General features: G+C 48.0%; 2 protein-coding genes across 12 annotated transcripts in view; both read left to right on the top strand.

Annotated features, from left to right (window-relative positions):
- The window catches only part of CFH (complement factor H), a 132,458-nt gene extending 119,361 nt beyond the window's left edge, over positions 1-13,097 (top strand). For 2 of the 10 annotated variants that reach the window (XM_084868659.1, XM_084868654.1), the window contains exons 15-28: positions 1,353-1,529; positions 2,340-2,516; positions 3,236-3,442; positions 4,177-4,350; positions 5,277-5,453; positions 5,768-5,974; positions 6,609-6,782; positions 7,709-7,885; positions 9,460-9,642; positions 10,267-10,440; positions 10,651-10,833; positions 11,452-11,625; positions 11,854-12,036; positions 12,569-13,097. In XM_084868659.1, the coding sequence (XP_084724785.1) occupies positions 1,353-1,529; positions 2,340-2,516; positions 3,236-3,442; positions 4,177-4,350; positions 5,277-5,453; positions 5,768-5,974; positions 6,609-6,782; positions 7,709-7,885; positions 9,460-9,642; positions 10,267-10,440; positions 10,651-10,833; positions 11,452-11,625; positions 11,854-12,036; positions 12,569-12,765 (2,564 nt within the window). In that variant the 3' untranslated portion in view covers positions 12,766-13,097. Of the gene's footprint in view, positions 1-1,352; positions 1,530-2,339; positions 2,517-3,235; positions 3,443-4,176; positions 4,351-5,276; positions 5,454-5,767; positions 5,975-6,608; positions 6,783-7,708; positions 7,886-9,459; positions 9,643-10,266; positions 10,441-10,650; positions 10,834-11,175; positions 11,403-11,451; positions 11,626-11,853; positions 12,037-12,568 lie in introns of those variants that run through there. The other 8 variants (XM_084868660.1, XM_084868661.1, XM_084868663.1 and 5 more) reach the window with 8 other exon arrangements.
- Positions 13,098-13,505: 408 nt separating this feature from the next.
- Positions 13,506-18,860, top strand: LOC311614093 (complement factor H-related protein 3-like). 2 transcript variants are annotated; one of them, XM_084868605.1, is made up of 7 exons: positions 13,506-13,688; positions 14,674-14,847; positions 15,479-15,673; positions 16,598-16,774; positions 17,226-17,402; positions 17,827-18,009; positions 18,536-18,860. In XM_084868605.1, exons 1-7 carry the CDS (start codon positions 13,631-13,633, stop codon positions 18,730-18,732), a joined length of 1,161 nt encoding a protein of 386 aa, XP_084724731.1. In that variant the 5' UTR covers positions 13,506-13,630; the 3' UTR covers positions 18,733-18,860. The 2 variants fall into 2 exon arrangements, with proteins under 2 accessions (XP_084724731.1, XP_084724732.1); XM_084868606.1 differs by lacking the exon at positions 14,674-14,847 and having other exon boundaries at positions 18,536-18,859.
- Positions 18,861-21,523: the final 2,663 nt, after the last annotated feature.

Below are 21,523 nucleotides of genomic sequence, written 5' to 3'. Positions count from 1 at the left end.
GCATTGAATGTTTTTCATTGTGAAGCTCTACATGCAACCGTATTTTTGAAATGTCAGCTTGCAAACTGTAGTGAATCAAACATTCATTGTTTATAGTTTAATACTGTCTATAAAGGAAAAATAGAAACTAGCAATAGAGTTTTATGTGTCTGTCCCTAATATTGACATTGTTTATACCTATGAAGCTAGATTTTACTTAAAGACATATGATTGAAATATTCTTCTCTGATGTTTATTTTGTACCTCCCTATCATCTTGCTTTTCACTCTATTCAAGATGTTTCTTTTCCCCTGATAAATTAATTGTTTCAGAAAACAAGCATCTTTAGACATACCACAACCATCACACCTTCTTTTGACTACAAGTCTTCCTTCAGTCATCATCTCTTGAAGAACGCGACTCATTTTGTCTCCTTCAACACTCTGGATCCATCCCAAAAATAAGACCAACTCTCAAGCCTCTAGTCTGTTTTAAATTAGCCTCCTTGATTTTATATATATATTTTTTAGGTTGCATTGCAAAATCATTACTTTTCTTTGGCCAGTTGCTTGACTTTTCTTTGTTCTGTTTATTCTCACCTGACTCTCATCATTAACAAATTATGAACAAAAGCTACCTAAGATCTACACTGATGCCTTATCAAAATCAGAAAGGATTGCCACCTGCATTGCATTTTTTAAATATGTAGCTGTGTATGAAAACTTTTATAGTATCTAAAACATACCGAAACCAGCATAAATGTGTTATTATGGCTATACAATATTATTAGATATAGGATGACATGGTGGATAAAATAGCTTCTCAAATATCCTAAGAATGTATATACAAAATAGGTTACGATGTAAAACACAAACAAGCAATATCTTATTCTAGTTTTTGGTGATCGTGGTAAAGATATGCTGAAATGTTCACATTCTGCATCCTACAACTTAGACAAACGTGTTATTGTACATTAAATTTATTGAAAAATATATAATAAAACTAGGAAATTCACATAGTCTATTTCCACAGATACTTTTTCCTTTTTAACACATAGGAAAGTATAACTTTCCTATTAAATCAGACAAAAGTTGTACCCCAATGTCCTTGTAATCCGCAAAGGTCAAGATTCTCTCAGAAATTTCATAGGACTATATGGCTATTCTCTCTGAAATTTCAATACTGGACATAGGACTATATGATCACACATTGTAACATGAACAGAAAGAACTTTTCTGGTGGAATTTATGGTCCTAAAGTCCTATTTCATTAAAGTCTGGACTCTATAGTTGTTGTGTTGTTTTTCTGTTTTTTGTATTAGTTGCTTGGATTTTCATAATTAGTGTCTTCAATGGAATATTTTCATTTTACAGCAACAGGTGAAATCAAGACGTGTAAATTATCCAGGGCAATTGCCTCTGAGACAAAGTTGTCATATTGGGTGAACTATGAGCACAATAGGAAAATCAGTTACACATGTGGGAGTAAGTCAGAGCAGAAACACTCAGTCTGCATGAATGGAAAATGGCAGCCTGAGGTGACCTGCACAGGTGAGCTCTTCTTTAGATCATTCCCAAAATGTGCTTTTTCTTCCTCCCTTGTAAAAAGTGTCTCTTTCTGTCTTAAAAAAATTTTTACTATGTATTATGACAATAATTATGAAACTGGAAGGAAATTTAGAAACTAACCAAAACACTGTCCCTGAGTATGAATTGTATCATGTGCCTTGGTCAGCTATCAACACACCACCCAGCAGTACAGTCACATGGGCAGTGGGTGAGCTCGTTAATATCGGAATCCCATTGCTACCAACTTCTTGCCTTCAGATGTGCCTATGCCTGTAACCTGTGCATTTATCTAAGCATCTATGGGTGTACACATCTAGCTACCGGTCTATCTGTCTGCATCCACCAATCGCTGTAGGAATCGACCCATCTAGGCATCTGTCGGTGCTCATGTCTGAGTCTTATTGCACCACCAATCCCAGTAACATTGGGTTCATTTCACTTTTCATGTCTGTATTGATCTTCTTGAACTGGAGGGCACCTTGACCCACTATACTCTATTTTTACCAATTTCTAGAATATTCAGAAAGCCTTTTACATAAGCTAAACTACCCAAGATGGATCACAGTGGAATAAAGGAAAGAACCTACAGGGAAGGCCTTGGGAATATAAGCCCAGTGAGGTATGTTAGAGTGACAAACAAGATGGAAAGATAACCTATTGAAGTACAGAACAGAGCATTACCGTTTGGTGTATCCAGGTGCATTATGATTGATCATTTCAGTCACTGAGTTCTTGTTCTAATATTTTTGACTTACGAGTTTTCATCAAGAAATCTGATGTTAATGTTTTTAGAAGCACCACGATGTCCACCTCCACCCCAGATCCCCAATTCTCAACCTACTACCCTGACAGTGCGTTATCAAGAAGGAGAAAAAATATCTATCCTCTGTCAAGAAAACTTTCTGATCCAGGAAGGAGAGGAAATGGTGTGCCAGGATGGACGATGGCAGTCAATACCGCGCTGTGTGGGTCAGTAGTGGGTCGCTAACAATAGAAATCTCTTTCCGATGAGGGTAACCCCTTGCCCCCAGCCCCTCCCTCCACCCCAGCTTTGTGTAAAGGAACAAAATGAACCCCTTTCCCCTATCCATTCCACTTCATCTCCAAACAGTACATACCATCCAGGTGCAGAAAACAATAAGCATTATTTCACTTCTAATGGGAAATGAATGCAAACAGAAACTTCCGGTGACTGTGGAAATGCCAAAGTTCTGTCTATGGGTATTTCACTCCTCAAGAAGAACAGCAGGAGACTGAAGAGGCATATGGGACAAATGGATAGTAACATCAACTTTGTGGGCACATCTAGCTTTGCAAGTTTCAAATATTTTTAATTATGACATACTTGAATGTGTCCCAATGTCCCTAGGATAAATAACAAACAGTGTTGGGTTTTATTTTTCAATTTAAACATTATCTTTGGCAAAATTGGTTTGGCTCAGTGGATAGAGCGTCAGCCTTCGGACTCAAGGGTCCCAGGTTCGTTTCCAGTCAAGGGTATGAACCTTGGTTGCGGGCATATCCATTGTAGGGGGTGTGCAGGAGGCAGCTGGTCGATGTCTCTCTCTCATCGATGTTTCTAATTCTCTATCTCTCTCCATTCCTCTCTGTAAAAAAATTTATAAAATATATTTTTTTAAAAAACATTATCTTTGTGCTTCTCCATTTGATCTCTATCTTTCCTATAGAAAAAACTCCATGTTCTCCACCACCTCATATAGAACATGGAAGCATTAAGTCATCCAGATCTTCAGAAGATGGAGGAGAAACACTGGAACCCATTTATGAGCATGGCACCTCTTTAAGTTATATTTGTAAGGATGGTTTCAAATTATCTCAAGAAGATGGGATAACATGCCACCTGGGGAAATGGAGTGCTTCCCCACAGTGTGTAGGTAAGGACAGCATGTAAACTAACGTTCTGTTTTGGCACAGGTCAGTAAGATAACCCATCATAGTCATCAAAGTCATGAGAAATAACTCTTTAGAATTATAAAAGTATAAAACCATTACATATCATTTATATAGGTTTTAATGTTTACCAAATGATTTTTACGTAAACAAATCAAGCCTGTTTTTATTAATTTTATTGACTCCTTATGAAATCACTTGTGTTTCGGGCATTTTTTCCCTACAAAACCTGAAATGTGATTAAATGAAACCTAACTCTTCAGATAAGTGTACCTGTTCATATTCCTGCATAGTCATATGGGTTGCAATGAAGGCTTTGTCTCCAGTTTCATAAAGATTTATGTTCTCCCTCCATTGTCCCTGCTGATCTCTTACAGTAGAGGATACTTTTCTTAAGATGATTTTCAATGTGTGGGGTTTTTTTTTGGGGGGGAGGAGGTTGTTTTTTTTTTTTTATTGCTCATGTTGATTAGAGAAGCATTGACACCCTCATTCTCAGGTGTTTCACAGTTTTCGTTCAAGTTCTTGCTCAAGCTGACAGCTGGACAGCCATCTTGGTGATTCTAGAAGCATTTGTGTGCCTTTTCTGTCATGTGATATTAGCACCCGTGTGATCATTTGATTTCAAATGAAAGTACCAAATATGACATGAAATGAAGCTCAGTTAATGAAATACACAGTCATTCTTTCTTTCCTTTCTTTTGTTTTTTTTTTTTAGGACTTCCTTGTGGGCCACCCCCTGCAATTTCCAATGCTAATCCACCTTCCATGTTAAGCAGCTATCCACATGGGGAACAATACACGTACACCTGTGAACCCGGATTTCGGGTCCGTGGGCCTGCAGCTATTGATTGCTCAGGAGGAAATTGGTCCCAACCACCAGAATGCACAAGTATAGTGTATTTCATTTTATTCTAATGCTAATGAATATCTTTAGTTCAGGGCGTCCATGGTACAACTATAAAACTGCATTAATTCTAGAAGTTCTCTCTAAAAGTTCTGAATTCTGCTAGAGAATTAATAGAAGAATTAATAGTCATATGAGAAGTTTGGCAACAGGAGCCAAATTATTTCATTTGATGTCATCCATGTTCACTGTCCATGTGCTCTGATGGGCACCCTCAGACTTCCCATCTCTTCCTGTGTCATGGCTGGTCCCTGCTCACCAACCTCATCAATATTCAATGCACTGAGAGTTTATCAGTTATCTCCTCATAAATCCATAATGCTCTAAGATGGTTGATGTAGCCAGGCCCACGAGGTTCGGTGGTTGAGCATCGACCTATGAACTAGGAGGCGACATTATAATTGCCAGTCAGGGCACATGCCAGATTGCAGGATCAAACCTCCAGTAGGGGGCGTGCTGGAAGTAGCCAACCAGTGGCTCTCGCTCCTCATTGATGTCTCTGTCTCTCAACTCCTCTTCCTTCCTCTCTGAAGTCAATGACAACGTAGTTATTTTAAGATGTGTGATGCAATTATGGGAAAAGATTTGGACAGAAGCAAAAAAATATCAAATGCACATAGTGTCCGTGGCCTGAGTGGACAAATAAGAATTTGGATGTAAGAAGTCTGGTCTCAATCATGACCTGTATGCCCATCTCCTCAGGCTTTCAATACCACCATCTCCACGTTGCACTTTTGATAAATGTAAAATTATCCAATGTAATTGAGTCAAGATGGCTCACATTTTCAAGCTATTCTGAAAACTGCAGAGTAGGCATTGCATTGATGTGTGTCTATTATTCTAGAGTATAATTATTGCCTGATTTGTACTTTTTAAGATTTACTGAAAAGTCTCTGTTGTTGCTTTTTCAGGAAATACTTGTCCTAGACCACCCAGCTTTGCCAATGCCAACTTCGTAGGCCAGCCGAATAACTCATACAAGTCAGGAGCACAAGTGTCTTATAGATGTTCAGGCTATTACCAAATGGAAGGATCCGGTACTGTACAGTGTAAGGAAGGCATTTGGATCGGAACACCCACGTGCAAAGGTATTTTGGTGAATGGCTTCTAGCATCATTAAAAATAGACCTCGGGCCAAAACCGGTGTGGTTCAGTAGATTGAGCGTTGGCCTGTGGACTCAAGGGTCCCAGTTTTGATTCCGGTCAACGGTATCAACCTTGGTTACAGGCATATCCATAGTAGGGGGTGTGCAGGAGGCAGCTGGTCGATGTCTCTCTCTCATCGATGTTTCTAATTCTCTATCTCTCTCCATTCCTCTCTGTGAAAAAATCAATAAAATATATATTTTTTTAAAAAACATTACCTTTGTGTTTCTCCCTTTGATCTCTATCTTTCATATAGAAAAAACTCCATGTCCTCCACCACCTCATATAGAACATGGAAGCATTAAGTCATCCAGATCTTCAGAAGACGGAGGAGAAACACTGGAACCCATATATGAACATGGCACCACATTAAGTTATATTTGTAAGGATGGTTTCAAATTATCTCAAGAAGATGGGATAACATGCCACCTGGGAAAATGGAGTGCTTCCCCACAGTGTGTAGGTAAGGACAGCATGCAAACTAACGTTCTGTTTTGGCACAGGTCAGTAAGATAACCTATCATAGTTATCAAAGTCATGAGAAATAACTCTTTAGAATTATAAAAGTATAAAACCATTACATATCATTTATATAGGTTTTAATGTTTACCAAATGATTTTTACATAAACAAATCAAGCCTGTTTTATTAATTTTATTGGCTCCTTATGAAATCACTTGTATTTCGGGCATTTTTTCCCTACAAAACCTGAAATGTGATTAAATGAAACCTAACTCTTCATATAAGTGTACCTGTTCATATTCCTGCATAGTCATATGGGTTGCAATGAAGGCTTTGTCTCCAGTTTCATAAAGATTTATGTTCTCCCTCCATTGTCCCTGCTGATCTCTTACAGTAGAGGATACTTTTCTTAAGATGATTCTCAAAGTGTTTCTTTTTATTGCTCATGTTGGTTAGAGAAGCATTGACACCCTCATTCTCAGTTGTTTCACAGTTTTCGTTCAAGTTCTTGCTCAAGCTGACAGCTGGACAGCCATCTTGGTGATCCTAGAAGCATTTGTGCGCCTTTTCTGTCATGTGATATTAGCGCCTGTGTGATCATTTGATTTCTTTTTTTTTTTTTTTTTTTTTTTTTAGGACTTCCTTGTGGGCCACCCCCTGCAATTGCCAATGCTAATCCACCTTCCATGTTAAGCAGTTATCCACATGGGGAACAATACATGTACACCTGTAAACCCGGATTTCGGGTCCGTGGGCCTGCAGCTATTGATTGCTCAGGAGGAAGTTGGTCTCACCCACCAGAATGCATAAGTATAGTGTATTTCATTTTCTTCTAATGCTAATGAATATCTTTAGTTCAGGGCATCCATGGTACAACTATACAACTGCATTAATTCTAGAAGTTCTCTCTAAAAGTTCTGAATTCTGCTAGAGAATTAATAGAAGAATTAATAGTCATATGAGAAGTTTGGCAACAGGAGCCAAATTATTTCATTTGATGTCATCCATGTTCACTGTCCATGTGCTCTGATGGGCACCCTCTGACTTCTCATCTCTTCCTGTGTCATGGCTGGTCCCTGCTCACCAACCTCATCAATATTCAATGCACTGAGAGTTTATCAGTTATCTCCTCATAAATCCATAATGCTCTAAGATGGTTGATGTAGCCAGGCCCACGAGGTTCGGTGGTTGAGCATCGACCTATGAACTAGGAGGCGACATTATAATTGCCAGTCAGGGCACATGCCAGATTGCAGGATCAAACCTCCAGTAGGGGGCGTGCTGGAGGTAGCCAACCAGTGGCTCTCGCTCCTCATTGATGTCTCTGTCTCTCAACTCCTCTTCCTTCCTCTCTGAAGTCAATGACAACGTAGTTATTTTAAGATGTGTGATGCAATTATGGGAAAAGATTTGGACAGAAGCAAAAAAATATCAAATGCACATAGTGTCCGTGGCCTGAGTGGACAAATAAGAATTTGGATGTAAGAAGTCTGGTCTCAATCAGGACCTGTATGCCCATCTCCTCAGGCTTTCAATACCACCATCTCCACGTTGCACTTTTGATAAATGTAAAATTATCCAATGTAATTGAGTCAAGATGGCTCACATTTTCAAGCTATTCTGAAAACTGCAGAGTAGGCATTGCATTGATGTGTGTCTATTATTCTAGAGTATAATTATTGCCTGATTTGTACTTTTTAAGATTTACTGAAAAGTCTCTGTTGTTGCTTTTTCAGGAAATACTTGTCCTAGACCACCCAGCTTTGCCAATGCCATCCTCGTAGGCCAGCTGAAGAACTCATACAAGTCAGGAGCACAAGTGTCTTATAGGTGTTCAGGCTATTACCAAATGGAAGGATCCGGTACTGTACAGTGTAAGGAAGGCATTTGGATCGGAACACTCACATGCAAAGGTATTTTGGTGAATGGCTTCTAGCATCATTAAAAATAGACATCGGGCCAAAACCGGTTTGGTTCAGTGGATTGAGTGTTGGCCTGTGGACTCAAGGGTCCCAGATTTGATTCTGGTCAAAGGCATGTACCTTGGTTGCGGGCACATCCCCAGTAGGGGGTGTGCAAGAGGCAACTGATTGATGTTTCTCTCTCACTGATGTTTCTCTCTATCCCTCTCTCTTCCTCTTTATAAAAAATCAATAAAATATAGTATATTAAAATAAATAGACATCGGATCCGGTGTAGACCAGATAAAGGAAGGTCTATGCCTCAACATGGAGGAATGGGATGTGTATCAATGGTGGGCATGGAGCCCCCGAGCCCTGTTTCAGAGTGTGACCCCTGAAACAGCCGTGTCAGCATCTGGGGGGATGGGTAGAAAGTCAAATGCAAACTCACAGGCTCGCTCAGCCTCAGCCTCAGAAGCTCAGGGGTTGTGACCCCGAAAACGTAGCAATTCCCAGCGGGTTCTACGCCCTCTTTGGTTGGGAACCGAGGCTTCAGCCTCCTATTGCTTTGCATCCCCCCGAACCCCCCTGATGAGCTGCACAGTGCTCTCTGCAGTGCCGTTAGGCACTCAAGTCATCGGAGTGTGTGTAGGGAACTGTAAATACAGTGCACTCTTCTTTTTCCTCAGTTTCTCTGTGGAAATCTTAAGTGATCATCTTCCTTAGCCATGTGATATTCCTCAAAGCATGGCAATACTTGACTTATCCTCTAAGAACCTGGCTACCGTGCTCATTTCCTAAGGATCTAAAGTCACAATTCAAAAATATGATGTTTGAGAACCACATGTGGCTGCCAAATTACATGTTTGTTATGCATTTCTTGGGTTTACAAATTCACTTTGATTTTTTTATATAATCTGTGTTCATTTTACTAAACTTAAAGAAAAATGTTCAGAAAAAAAAACATCATTTTTTGTACTTTGAAAAGTTTTTAAATTTTTATTGAATTTATTGGGGTGCCACTAGTTAATAAATGGTCCTGGTATAATTGGACAGACACACACACACACAAAAATGATATTGAACCGCCTTCTTATATCTTATAAAATAATGAACTCAAAATAGATTAAAGATGTAAATGTAAGGTTATCCTATATAATAAAGAGGTGATATGCAAATTGACCTTCACGCCCTCACACAAGATGGCCGCCCCATGTAATCAAATATGGCCACCCCCATGTAGTCAAAGATGGCTACCACAAGATGGCCAGCAAGGGAGGATAGTTGTGGGAGTGATCAGGCCAGCAGGGGAGGGCAGTTGGGGAGACCAGGATGTCAGGGAAGAGCAGTTAGGGGTGATCAGGCCAGCAGGGGAGCAGAAAGGCCTTGATCCAACTGGCAGGCGAGTGGTTAGGTGGTGATCAGGCTGGGAGGCAGGAGAGGGGTTGGGAGCCAGCAGTCCCGGATTGTGAGAGGGATGTCCAACTGTAAGTGGGTTTGGGGCCAGGAGTTTGTGAGTGTAGCTACTCCGCAGCTTCCTTAAAATCCACTGCTCACCCAATAAATCAGACCATCTCCTCTCTTAGATTCCTCCAGAAAATGTGGGCGCCCTCCCGCTATTGACAATGGAGACATTACCTCGAATCCATTACCAGTCTACGCTCCCGGGTCTTCAGTGGAGTATCAGTGCAATGTCTACTATGTGCTTGCAGGAAACAGGAGAATAACGTGCCGCAATGGAGAGTGGTCTGAGCCACCCAAATGCTTGGGTAAGTCCTTTAGTATCCTCCTGGGCCCTGCGACATCCGGGTAATGAATGCCATGTCTGCTGCTTCAAACAGAGGACTGTACCTCTTCTGTTGACCACCAAATAGTCATGGCTGAGGGTATAATGTCCAACTGCAAGGATCAGGCCTAAACCAGCAGTCGGACATCCCCCAAGAGTCCCAGATTGAAGAGAGTGCAGGTTGGGCTGAGGGACGCAGCCCCAGTGCACCAGTTTCATGCACCAGGCCTCTAGTAAACCATAAAAACCCTGGAAGAAAAAACATGAGCCATAAAATCTTAGACATTTCTCATAGCAATATTTTGTTTCTGACATATCTCCTCAGGCAAGCAAAACAAAAGAAAAAAATAAATAAATAGGACTACATCAAACTAAAAATTATTGCACAGAATAATCATCTTTCTCATTGGCCCAAAAAATCTCTATTAACCTCTGAGAGAGGATGGGAAAGAAACTTATGATGTAGAAGCTTAACCCTTACAAAAAAAAAAAAAAAATTTGCTTTACCTTCGTTATTCAATCTTGCATGTAAGTGTGTGACCATTTTCAGTCTCCATTATGTCGAATGATCGCTGCATTAGAGATCCATTTTTTCCTCTTTATTCAGATTTCTCCTGTGGCAGCCCTCCCCCAGTGCTAAATGCCTATGTACCAGAGGAGAAGTCTAGGTATCGACACGGGGAGACAGCACATTATCAATGCAGGCACCTTCTGAGCCTCTTCGGGAACGAAGTGGTGACATGCTTAAACGGAAATTGGACAGACCCGCCTGAGTGCAAGGGTAGGGTGCCTCATTCTTCCCCCCTCCACCCCCCAAACTCTCTGAGCAGCTTCTGTAAGCCCTTGGCCACTGTACTCCTGTCCAGATGGCCCTCACTTGGTTACTCGGGTTTGTTGCTCTATCGTTTCCTGTAAGTGGGTTTGGGGCCAGAAGGATGTGAGTGTAGCTACTCCACAGCTTCCTAATAAATCAGACCATCTCCTCTCTTAGATTCCTCCAGAAAATGTGGGCGCCCTCCGGCTATTGACAATGGAGACATTACCTCGAATCCATTAGCAGTCTATGCTCCCGGGTCTTCAGTGGAGTATCAGTGCAATGTCTACTATGTGCTTGCAGGAAACAGGAGAATAACGTGCCACAATGGAGAGTGGTCTGAGCCACCCAAATGCTTGGGTAAGTCCTTTAGTATCCTCGTGGGCCCTGCGACATCCGGGTAATGAATGCCATGTCTGCTGCTTCCAACAGAGGACTGTACCTCTTCTGTTGACCACCAAATAGTCATGGCTGAGGGTATAATGTCCAACTGCCAGGATCAGGCCTAAACCAGCAGTCAGACATCCCCCAAGAGTCCCAGATTGAAGAGAGTGCAGGTTGGGCTGAGGGACGCACCCCCAGTGCACGAGTTTCATGCACCAGGCCTCTAGTAAACCATAAAAACCCTGGAAGAAAAAACATGAGCCATAAAATCTTAGACATTTCTCATAGCAATATTTTGTTTCTGACATATCTCCTCAGGCAAGCAAAACAAAAGAAAAAATAAATAAATAGGACTACATCAAACTAAAAATTGTTGCACAGAATTATCATCTTTCTCATTGGCCCAAAAAATCTCTATTAACCTCTGAGAGAGGATGGGAAAGAAACTTATGATGTAGAAGCTTAACCCTTACCAAAAAAAAAATTTGCTTTACCTTCGTTAATCAATCTTGCATGTAAGTGTGTGACCATTTTCATTCTCAATTATGTCCAATGATCGCTGCATTAGAGATCCATATTTTCCTCTTTATTCAGATTTCTCCTGTGGCAGCCCTCCCCCAGTGCTAAATGCCTATGTACCAGAGGAGAAGTCTAGGTATCGACATGGGGAGACAGCACATTATCAATGCAGGCACCTTCTGAGCCTCTTCGGGAATGAAGTGGTGACATGCTTAAACGGAAATTGGACAGACCCACCTGAGTGCAAGGGTAGGGTGCCTCATTCTCCCCCACTCCCACCCCCCACACTCTGAGCAGCTTCTGTAAGCCCTTGGCCACTGTACTCCTGTCCACCTGGCCCTCACTTGGTTACTCGGGTTTGTTGCTCTATCGTTTCCTGTAAGTGGGTTTGGGGCCAGGAGGATGTGAGTGTAGCTACTCCGCAGATCCCTTAAAATCCACTGCTCACCCAATAAATCAGACCATCTCCTCTCTTAGATTCCTCCGGAAAATGTGGGCGCCCTCCCGCTATTGACAATGGAGACATTATCTCGAATCCATTACCAGTCTATGCTCCCGGGTCCTCAGTGGAGTATCAGTGCAATGCCTACTATATGCTTGACGGAAACAGGAGAATAACATGCCGCAATGGAGAGTGGTCTGAGCCACCCAAATGCTTGGGTAAGTCCTTTAGTATCCTCGTGGGCCCTGGGACATCAGTGTAATGAATGTCATGTCTGCTGCTTCAAACAGAGGACTGTACCTCTTCTGTTGACCACCAAATAGCCATGGCTGAGGGTATAATGTCTGAAAAATTCTTGAGCAACAGCAGCAAGAAACTATCATTTGTCTTTATTGTAATGCATTCCCCCAGCACCACTTATGGCCCCTCCTCCCTCTCCCCCTCCACCACCCCTTCAAGGGTTCTTTAATGAAAGCCCTTCATAGCAGAGGGGACACTGTGAAGGCTGACTGGAGCACACAGGGATCACACGTTCCACAGAGTACCCACTTTCCATCACTGATAGTTTACAATGAGTTACAGCAACACGGTGGATTTTCAATGCAGTGGTTTGCAGAAGGGTTTGAGGATAAGTTCCTGGATCTGTGTAGAAGGTTCTACATGAAGGTGTAAATTTCTGTGGAAAATGTTTGTTTACTACCTAAAGTTTTATATTCCTTTTTTTTTTTTTTTTTTTTTTTTTACCTTCAGATGCATGTGTAATATCACCAGAAGTCCTGGAAGAACATAAGATAGAGTTTAAACGGTCATATGAGAGAATGCTTTATTCTGAAACAACCGATTATATTGAATTTAGGTGTCGACGTGGCTATTCTCCCATGTCACCAAGATCTGCATTCCGAGTACAATGTCGAGAAGGGAAAATGGACTTTCCCACTTGTTGGTAAAATGAGAGCTACATGGCAGTTTTCACATTAAAATCTGCACCTTCATTCAGAATGCTTTCGTGTTAATCTAATTCTTCTTAATTTATTTTTCGGGTTGTGTGTGACTCACTTTTATTCATTAATCATGTTCGTGTTAAGTGCCAGGTGGGAGATGTCACTTCTGATAAGCGTCTCATTACAGAGTGAGAAACCAGCGTGCTGTGTGTTCCGTTCATGAAACGTCTCTGGGCCAGAAACCACCTCAGTGCCTGTCTCTATCCCTCATTGATGTTTCTCTCTGTCTGAAATCAATAAAACTTGAAAAAAGAAAATTAAATATCAAGAATGTGCTGAAATCCTTGGACTTGGTGCTGTGGTCTGTTGTGAGTTTACAAAAAAATCAGTGCTGCCCTATACACAGGACCCTACACTGTGCGGACACCCTGGCTGGTGTCCACTGACCCCTAAGACAGCAGCCAGGTGAGAGCAACATGAGGAGAAGAGACAGTCACAGGGACATGCAGGCAGAGCTATTCCCTCCGGAACCTCCTGGTTGAGAAAGAGCCTCCCCATCCTCAAGAAGTGGTTCAAGATTAGAGTTTTGTATCACTTTTGCAGCCAGACTTTCTATTACTGTCCCTAAAGAAAGCTGTCCAAGTACATGTCAGGGAATGAAGTCAAGAAATGCTTGTGAAATCGTTCATGCAAATGCACAGATATTGCAAAAGCCTTTGAACTTTGATATCTATCGAGTGACCCCAGTCAGCTAGCTTCCCGGTACTATCACTTAAATTCAGAATCACACGTGGTAACGGCTCAAGAAGCAGATTTAACCCCAAACAGCAGCGCCGGACCATCTGTGCTCACATACCCGGGGAGGCCCACCATGCTGCTCCTGGTCCACGTCATCCTCACCCTGTGGGTCTCTTGGGCTCGTGGACAAGGTGAGTTGAAACTGATAAGAATATTTAGCTGCTTCTTCTTCTTCTTCTTCTTCTTCCTCTTCTTCTTCTAGCTCCTTCTTCTTCTTTCTCTTCTTCTTCTAGCTCCTTCTTAAGTAGGACTTTGCTCTTTTTCATTTGCCTTTACTTTTTTTTTTTTTTAATCTTCACCTGAGGATATTTTTTCCATTGATCTTTAGAGAAAGAGTGGATATGAGGGAGAAGGGGAGGAGAGAGAGAGAGAGAGAGAGAGAGAGAGAGAGAGAGCGAGAGAGCGCAAGAGTGAGAAAGAGAAGAACATCAATGTGAGAGAGGCATATGGATTGGTTGCCTCTCACACTCACCCCAACCAGGGTTGTCTGTAATTTTTTTTTTTTTAAGATAAACTAGAATCTCATGTACATGTTGTTGTTTTATTTTTTAATATATATTTTATTGATTTTTGTACAGAGAGGAAGGAAGAGAGATAGAGAGTTAGAAACATCGCTGAGAGAGAGTCAGCGGTCAGCTGCCTCTTGCACACCCCCTACTGGGGATATGCCCGCAACCAAGGTACATGCCCTTGACCGGAATCGAACCCGGGACCCTTCAGTTCCCAAGCCGATGCTCTATCCATTGAGCCAAACCGGTCTCGGCTGTAATTTTTTAATAGAACTGACAAGTAGACAGTTTCTGTGTTGTAAGGTAACAATAAATAATACCTTGATGGAGCCCGGCCCATGTGGCTCAAGTGATTGAGTGTTGACCTATGAACCTGGAAGTCATCTTTTGATTCCAGTCAGGGCGCATGCCTGGGTTATGGGCTGGATCCCAGTAGGGGGCGTGCAGGAGGCAGCCTAGCGATGATTCTCTCTCATCGTTGATGTGTCTATCTCCCCCTCTCCCTTCCTCTCTGAAATCAATGAAAGCGTATATTTGTTTAAAAGAACACTTCGATGGGGTACCTGCTAGTCTCTGCATCATCCACCTGTCCTCTTTTCTTTTTCAGAATTCACATGCGAGCCTCCCGTAATTCCCAACGGGGACTTTGCCCCTAAAATGGACCAATACGCACTTGATTACGTAATCACATACCAGTGCGGAACTGGCTTCCATCCTCCCCTGAGGGGAAATGAGGCAGAATGCACTGCTCTCGGCTGGCTGCCTCTCCCGAGATGTGTCCGTAAGTCCCGTTCGTGCCTTGACCTGCTTCTTCCTTATGAAATGACTTCCCTTGAACACAAAGAAACGGGGATCTGAGAAGCCCAGCTGTGGCCTCCCTCAGGACTGACAGGCATTCTTTGCTTCTCAAAGTAGCCAAGTCTGAGTAGGACAACTTCCCGTCAAAAAAAACTCTTAAATTTTGCTATTCAATGTTAAGTGTGTGTGTGTGTGTGTGTGTGTGTGTGTGTGTGTGTGTGTGTTATCTGTGTGTGTCAGATAATATAATTCTAATGTCTGACATAGGCTATTGGGTAAGACTACTACCATTCAACACCGGGTGCATTAGATATTGATGCCTCCATCGGTGTGGCTCAGTGGATAGAGCGTTGACCTGCGGACTGAAAGGTCCCAGGTTCGATCCTGGTCAAGGGCATGTGGTTGCGGGCACATCCCCAGTAGGGGGGGTGCAAGAGGCAGCTGATGGATGATTCTCTCTCATTGATGTTTCTAACTCTCTATCCCTCTCTCTTCCTCTCTGTAAAAAATCAATAAAATATATTTTTTTAAAAAGAAAAACAATTTAGCTCTCGTTGGATTTTTGTGAATGCAACACATGATTCATCCTGTGTGTTCTTTGTTCTCGTTGCTAGGGAAGCCCTGCGGATTTCCGGAAATAAAACACGGACGGCTGCTTCACGCAGATACATCGAAATCACACTTTCCAGTGTATGAGGGGCGATCATTGGCCTACTTCTGTGACTACGGCTATGTGCCTCCCTCTCAAGCTGGCCTGGGCGTCCTAACTTGCACCCAAGACGGGTGGTCCCCGGAAATACCCTGCCTCAGTAAGCCAATCTCTTCATCCCTGGGCGCGTAGGAACACTCCATGGTGGAGAGAGGAAAACACGAGTGCCACAAGGTCGAGGGAAGCGCTCTGTGTCTGAGCAGGAAGACCAATGTCGGATTTTTCTTTTACGATAGATCCCTCATTAACAATATGGGACACTGCCCTCGCTCGTTTGGCTCAGTGGATAGAGTGTCAGCCCGCAGAGTGAAGGGTCCCGGGTTCGATTCTGGCCAAGGGCACACACCTCGGTTGCCTGTTTCCCAGCCCTGGTCAGGACGCATGTAGGAGGCGACCAATCATGGCTTCTCTCTCACATCGATGTCTCTCTGTGTCTCTTTCTCTCCCTTCCACTCTCTCTAAAAATCAATGGGGAAATATCCTCAGGGAAGGATTAACTGGGGGAAAAAAGAAAAGAAAATGGGAGGTCAAAATAAAAACTTTATAGCGTTAGTGATGTCCTTTATTCATAGTTTAATTGGGAAAACGACAGATTACCTTTCACCTTGATTTTTCTCTTAAAAAAAAGAAAACACTTGCTGGCAGCTCTAGCTCCTCTCCAGCTATGTGTTCCGGTTGGGTGCTCGTGCATTCTTACTTAAATGTAGCAAAGATGATTTTTTTTAAAATATATTTTATTGATTTTTCACAGAGAGGAAGAGAGAGGGATAGAGAGCTGGAAACATCGATGAGAGAGAATCATCAATCAGCTGCCTCTTGCACACCCCCTTCTGGGGATGTGCTTGCCACCAAGGTCCATGCCCTTGACCGGAATCGAACCCGGGACCTCTCAGTCCGCAGGCCGACGCTCTATCCACAGAGCCACACCGGTTTTGGCAGCAGAGATGATTTTTTAATGTCTTAACCAAATGTATGATTTCTTATTATCCATTTATAATTGGATAATATAATATAATTTTCCTAGGAAAATGTTCTTTCAAGTCTTTGAGACACGGCTATGCTCCAGTCACTGAAGAAAGATACGTCCAGGGCCAGTCTAGAACTGTTATGTGCCATCGGGGCTACGGTCTCCCAAACCCACAGAACACGATGACGTGTGCGGAGAACGGCTGGTCCCCTCCCCCCGTGTGCATCCCTGTCAGTAAGTAACCCGCTCCGAGACCCAGCCTGGCATTTTCTGAGACCAGACTTGTTTCTGTGGACATTTCCCTGCAGTGAAAAAAAGCTGTACCCTTGGCCATGCGAAGGATGGGTAAAGAGATGGCCAAGAAAGGATGGGTAAAGAAATCTATTTTTTTAAATATATTTTATTCATTTTTACAGAGAGGAAGGGAGAGGGATAGAGAGCCAGAAACATCGATGAGAGAGAAACATCGACCAGCTGCCTCCTGCACACCCCCCACCGGGGGTGTGCCCGCAACCAGTGTCCATGCTCTTGCCCGGAATCGAACCTGGGACCTTTCAGTCCACAGACCGACGCTCTATCCGCTGAGCCGCACTTCCCTTATCCACACAAATCCACGAGATTCTGTTTCTTAGATGGGACTTGATTCGGCATTAGAAATGCAACGGTGACCTTTACTTTGCTTCAGGGCATTGTGACATGCCAATATTCGAGAATGCCAGAGCCACATTCACCGGGAAACCATTTCGACCCAACGACACGATGGACTACCAATGCCTGGATGGCTACGAAAACAGAGATGGAAGCACCGACGGCTCCATGGTGTGTGGTGAGGACGGCTGGTCCCACTTGCCAACCTGCTTCAGTGAGTGTTTTGATTCCAGCATTTCCTTTCCCAAGAATTGAGAAGTCTACATGCATAGAGCCCTCGCTTGAGTGTGAGCGGTCTAATACCATGGTCAGCAAACTGCGGCTCTTTGGCCCCTTGAGTCTTTAGCAAAGGCCAACTTAGAAGTACCCAAATTAAGTGAATCACAATGTGCCTACCTATATCGTTTACGTTTAAAAAAATGTGGCTCTCCAAAGAAACATCAATCGTTGTCCTGTTGATATTTGGCTCTGCGGACGAATGAGTTTGCCGACCACCAGGCTAAAGCATTTTTGAACAACGCGGTGGTTACAAGGTTTAAAATGCAAAAGAGGGGCAATGGTTCCTGCTTAGCTTTGCATGAATAGTTTCCAACACAACTACAATTTTCTCTCCCAACGGTTAAAATGCTCTTTTTCAGAATCTGCAGACAAGTGTGGGCCTCCTCCAGAGATTAGCAATGGAGACATCACCTCCTTCCCGCTAAAAGCGTATCCTCCGTGGTCAAGGGTGGAATACCAGTGCCAGGCCTACTATGAACTCCAGGGTCCTACAGATGTCACCTGTAGTTATGGGAAGTGGTCCAAACCCTCGAGATGCATAGGTAAGTGTTCAAGAATCTTCTGGATCCTGAGACCAGGAGGGCAATGTTTATGAGCTCGCGGGCGGTCTGCTGGTCATGGATTCAGAGTCTAGAGCTGTGCTCACCCACAGCTCTCCTGCTCAATGTTTCACTTGTGGAGAGACCCGTGTGTAGGGGTATGAGCTTGGAGAATCTCTATGTGAACAGTGAAAGATGGTCCTTGAAAAAGGACCATTCGGGAGGCTCATTCTGATACACAAACTGACCCTCTCCTGTGTATGTGTCCCCTTCTGTGGGAAATTATAGCAACCCCAGGAAGTCCAGTTACAAAACCCAAGTCAGAATCGTCTAGAAATAGCGCCACGCTGGATTTTATGGGAGGGAACGTGCTGAGTTTCAAAGATAAATGCTAAGCCTCAAGTTTGATGGACTGAGTAGATGGACAAGTCTAAGACGGATTTCACAGCGCATGCAATATCCGCTCCGAACATTTATTATAGGACTAGAAAGCAGTTATCCTTCTCTGAGTTATTGCTTCTGCTTTCAGAGCCATGCATACTGTCCGAAGAGAACTTGGATGGAAAGAACATACGGTTAAAAGGGAGCAATGGCGAGACCTACTACGCACAGTCAGGGCGTATCCTGGAATTTGTGTGCAAATCGGGACACAAGGCGGTGACGTCCGCCAGGTCATTCCGAGCCCTGTGCCTGGAAGGGGCAGTGGAGCTGCCCAGATGTGAGTGAAGAAGCCTGTGGCCTCAGGTGTGTGGCCAATCCCACCAGCTGCTCCTCCTGCCTCCGAGATTGCCAGACTCCCGGCCTTTACTGCTCTTTGCTACTCTATTTCATAGAGCAATGTGTTAGTCGGCTGTAGCGGATCTCGTCCACAGCTCTCCCAGCCCCGGCACTCCCAGCCCCGGCTCTCCCAGCCCCGGCACTCCCGGCCCCGGCCACCGGCTCTCCCGGCCCCGGACCCCCGGCTCTCCCGGCCCCGGAACCCCGGCTCTCCCGGCCCCGGACCCGCGGCTCTCCTGGCCTCCGGCACACGGCTCTCCCGGCACCGGCTCTCCCAGCCCAGAACCCCCGGCTCTCCCGACCTCCGGCCCCTGGCTCTCCCGGACCCCGGCTCTCCCGGACCCCGGCTCTCCCGGCTCCGGCTCTCCCGGCCCCAGAACCACGGCTCTCCCGGCCCCGGACCCGCGGCTCTCCCGGCCTCCGGCACACGGCTCTCCCGGCTCCGGCTCTCCCGGCCCCAGAACCCCGGCTCTCCCGGCCTCCGGCCCCTGGCTCTCCCAGCCCCGGACCCCCGGCTCTCCCGGCCCCGGACCACGGGCTCTCCCGGCCCTGGCTCTCCCGGCCCACGGCTCTCCCGGCCCCGGACCATGGGCTCTCCCGGCCCCCGACTCTACCGGCCCCCGACTCTCCCGTCCCCGGCTCTCCCGGCCCCGGATCTCCCGGCCCCGGGCCCCCGGCTCTCCCGGCCCCGGACCCCGGTTCTCCCGGCCCCGGCTCTCCCGGCCCCGGACCCCCGGCTCTCCCGGCCCCGGCTCTCCCGGCCCAGGACCCCCGGCTCTACCGACCCCTGGCTCTCCCGGCCCCCGGTCCCCGGCTCTCCGGGCCTCCGGCTCTCCCAACCCAGGCTCTCCCGGCCCCCGGCTCTCCCGGCCCAGGACCCCCGACTCTCCTGGCCCCCGGTCCCTGGATCTCCCGGCCCCCGGCTCTCCCGGCCCCGGACCACGGGCTCTCCCGGCCCACGGCTCTCCCAGCCCCGGACCCCGGCTCTCCCGGCCCCGGCTCTCCCAGCCCCGGGCCCCCGGCTCTCCCGGCCCCGGACCCCCGGCTCTCCCGGCCCACGGCTCTCCCGGCCCAGGACCCCCGACTCTCCTGACCCCCGGTCCCTGGATCTCCCGGCCCCCGGCTCTCCCGGCCCCGGACCCCCGGCTCTCCCGGCCCCGGCTCTCCCGGCCCAGGACCCCCGGCTCTCCCGACCCCTGGCTCTCCCAGCCCCCGGTCCCCGGCTCTCCGGGCCTCCGGCTCTCCCAACCCAGGCTCTCCCGGCCCCCGGCTCTCCCGGCCCCGGACCCCCGGCTTCCCGGCCCCCGGCTCTCCCGGCCCCGGACCACGGGCTCTCCCGGCCCACGGCTCTCCCAGCCCCAGCCCCCGGCTCTCCCGGACCCGGCTCTCCCGGCCCCGAACCCCCGGCTCTCCCGGCCCCGGCTCTCCCGGCCCAGGACCCCCGACTCTCCTGGCCCCCGGTCCCTGAATCTCCCGGCCCCCGGCTCTCCCGGCCCCCGGCTCTCCCGGCCCCAGCTCTCCCGGCCCCGAACCCCCGGCTCTCCCGGCCCCCGGCTCTCCCGGCACCGGCTCTCCCGGCCCCGAACCCCCGGCTCTCCCGGCCCCCGGCTCTCCCGGCACCGGCTCTCCCGGCCCCGAACCCCCGGCTCTCCCGGCACCCGGCTCTCCCGGCACCGACTCTCCCGGCCCCGGCCCCCCGGCTCTCCCGGCCCCGGCCCCCCGGCTCTCCCGGCCCCGGCCCCCCGGCTCTCCCGGCCCCCGGCTCTCCCGGCCCCAGCTCTCCCGGCCCCGGCCCCCCGGCTCTCCCTGCCCCGGCTCTCCCAACTCCGGCTCTCCCGGCCCCGGCCCCCCGGCTCTCCCGGCTCTCCCGGCCCCAGCTCTCCCGGCCCCAGCTCTCCCGGCCTCTGGCCCCTGGCTCTCCCGGCCCCCGGCTCTCCCAGCCCCCGGTCCCCGGCTCTCCGGGCCTCCGGCTCTCACAGCCCCGGCTCTCCCGGCCCCGGCTCTCCCGGCCCCGGGCCCCCGGCTCTCCCGGCCCCGAACCCCCGGCTCTCCCGGCCCCGGCTCTCCCTGCCCCGGACCCCCGGCTCTCCCGGCCCCCGGCTCTCCCGGCCCCGGGCCCCCGGCTCTCCCGGCCCCGGACCCCCGGCTCTCCTGGCCCCCGGTCCCCAGCTCTCCCGGCCCCCGGCTCTCCCGGCCCCGGACCCCCGGCTCTCCCGGCCCCGGACCCCCGGCTCTCCCGGCCCCGGCTCTCCCGGCCCCGGGCCCCCGGCTCTCCCGGCCCCGGGCCCCCGGCTCTCCCGGCCCCGGACCCCCGGCTCTCCCGGCCCCGGCTCTCCCGGCCCCGGACCCCCGGCTCTCCCGGCCCCCGGCTCTCCCGGCCACCGGTCCCCGGCTCTCCCGGCCCCTGGCTCTCCCGGCCCCCGGTCCCCGGCTCTCCCGGCCCCGGCTCTCCCGGCCCTGGGCCCCCGGCTCTCCCGGCCCCGGACCCCCGGCTCTCCCGGCCCAGGACCCCCGGCTCTCCTGGCCCCCGGTCCCCAGCTCTCCCGGCCCCCGGCTCTCCCGGCCCCGGACCCACGGCTCTCCCGGCCTCCGGCCCCTGGCTCTCCCGGCCCCGGCTCTCCCGGCCCCGGACCCCCGGCTCTCCCGGCCCAGGACCCCCGGCTCTCCCGGCCTCCGGCCCCTGGCTCTCCCGGCCCCGGACCCCCGGCTCTCCCGGCCCCGGCTCTCCCGGCCACCGGTC

The sequence above is a fragment of the Pipistrellus hanaki genome, assembly GCF_964339955.1.
Source record: "Pipistrellus hanaki genome assembly, chromosome: 20".
NCBI classification, from domain to species: Eukaryota; Metazoa; Chordata; class Mammalia; order Chiroptera; family Vespertilionidae; genus Pipistrellus; species Pipistrellus hanaki.
This window is presented reverse-complemented; position numbering and strand designations above follow the sequence as displayed.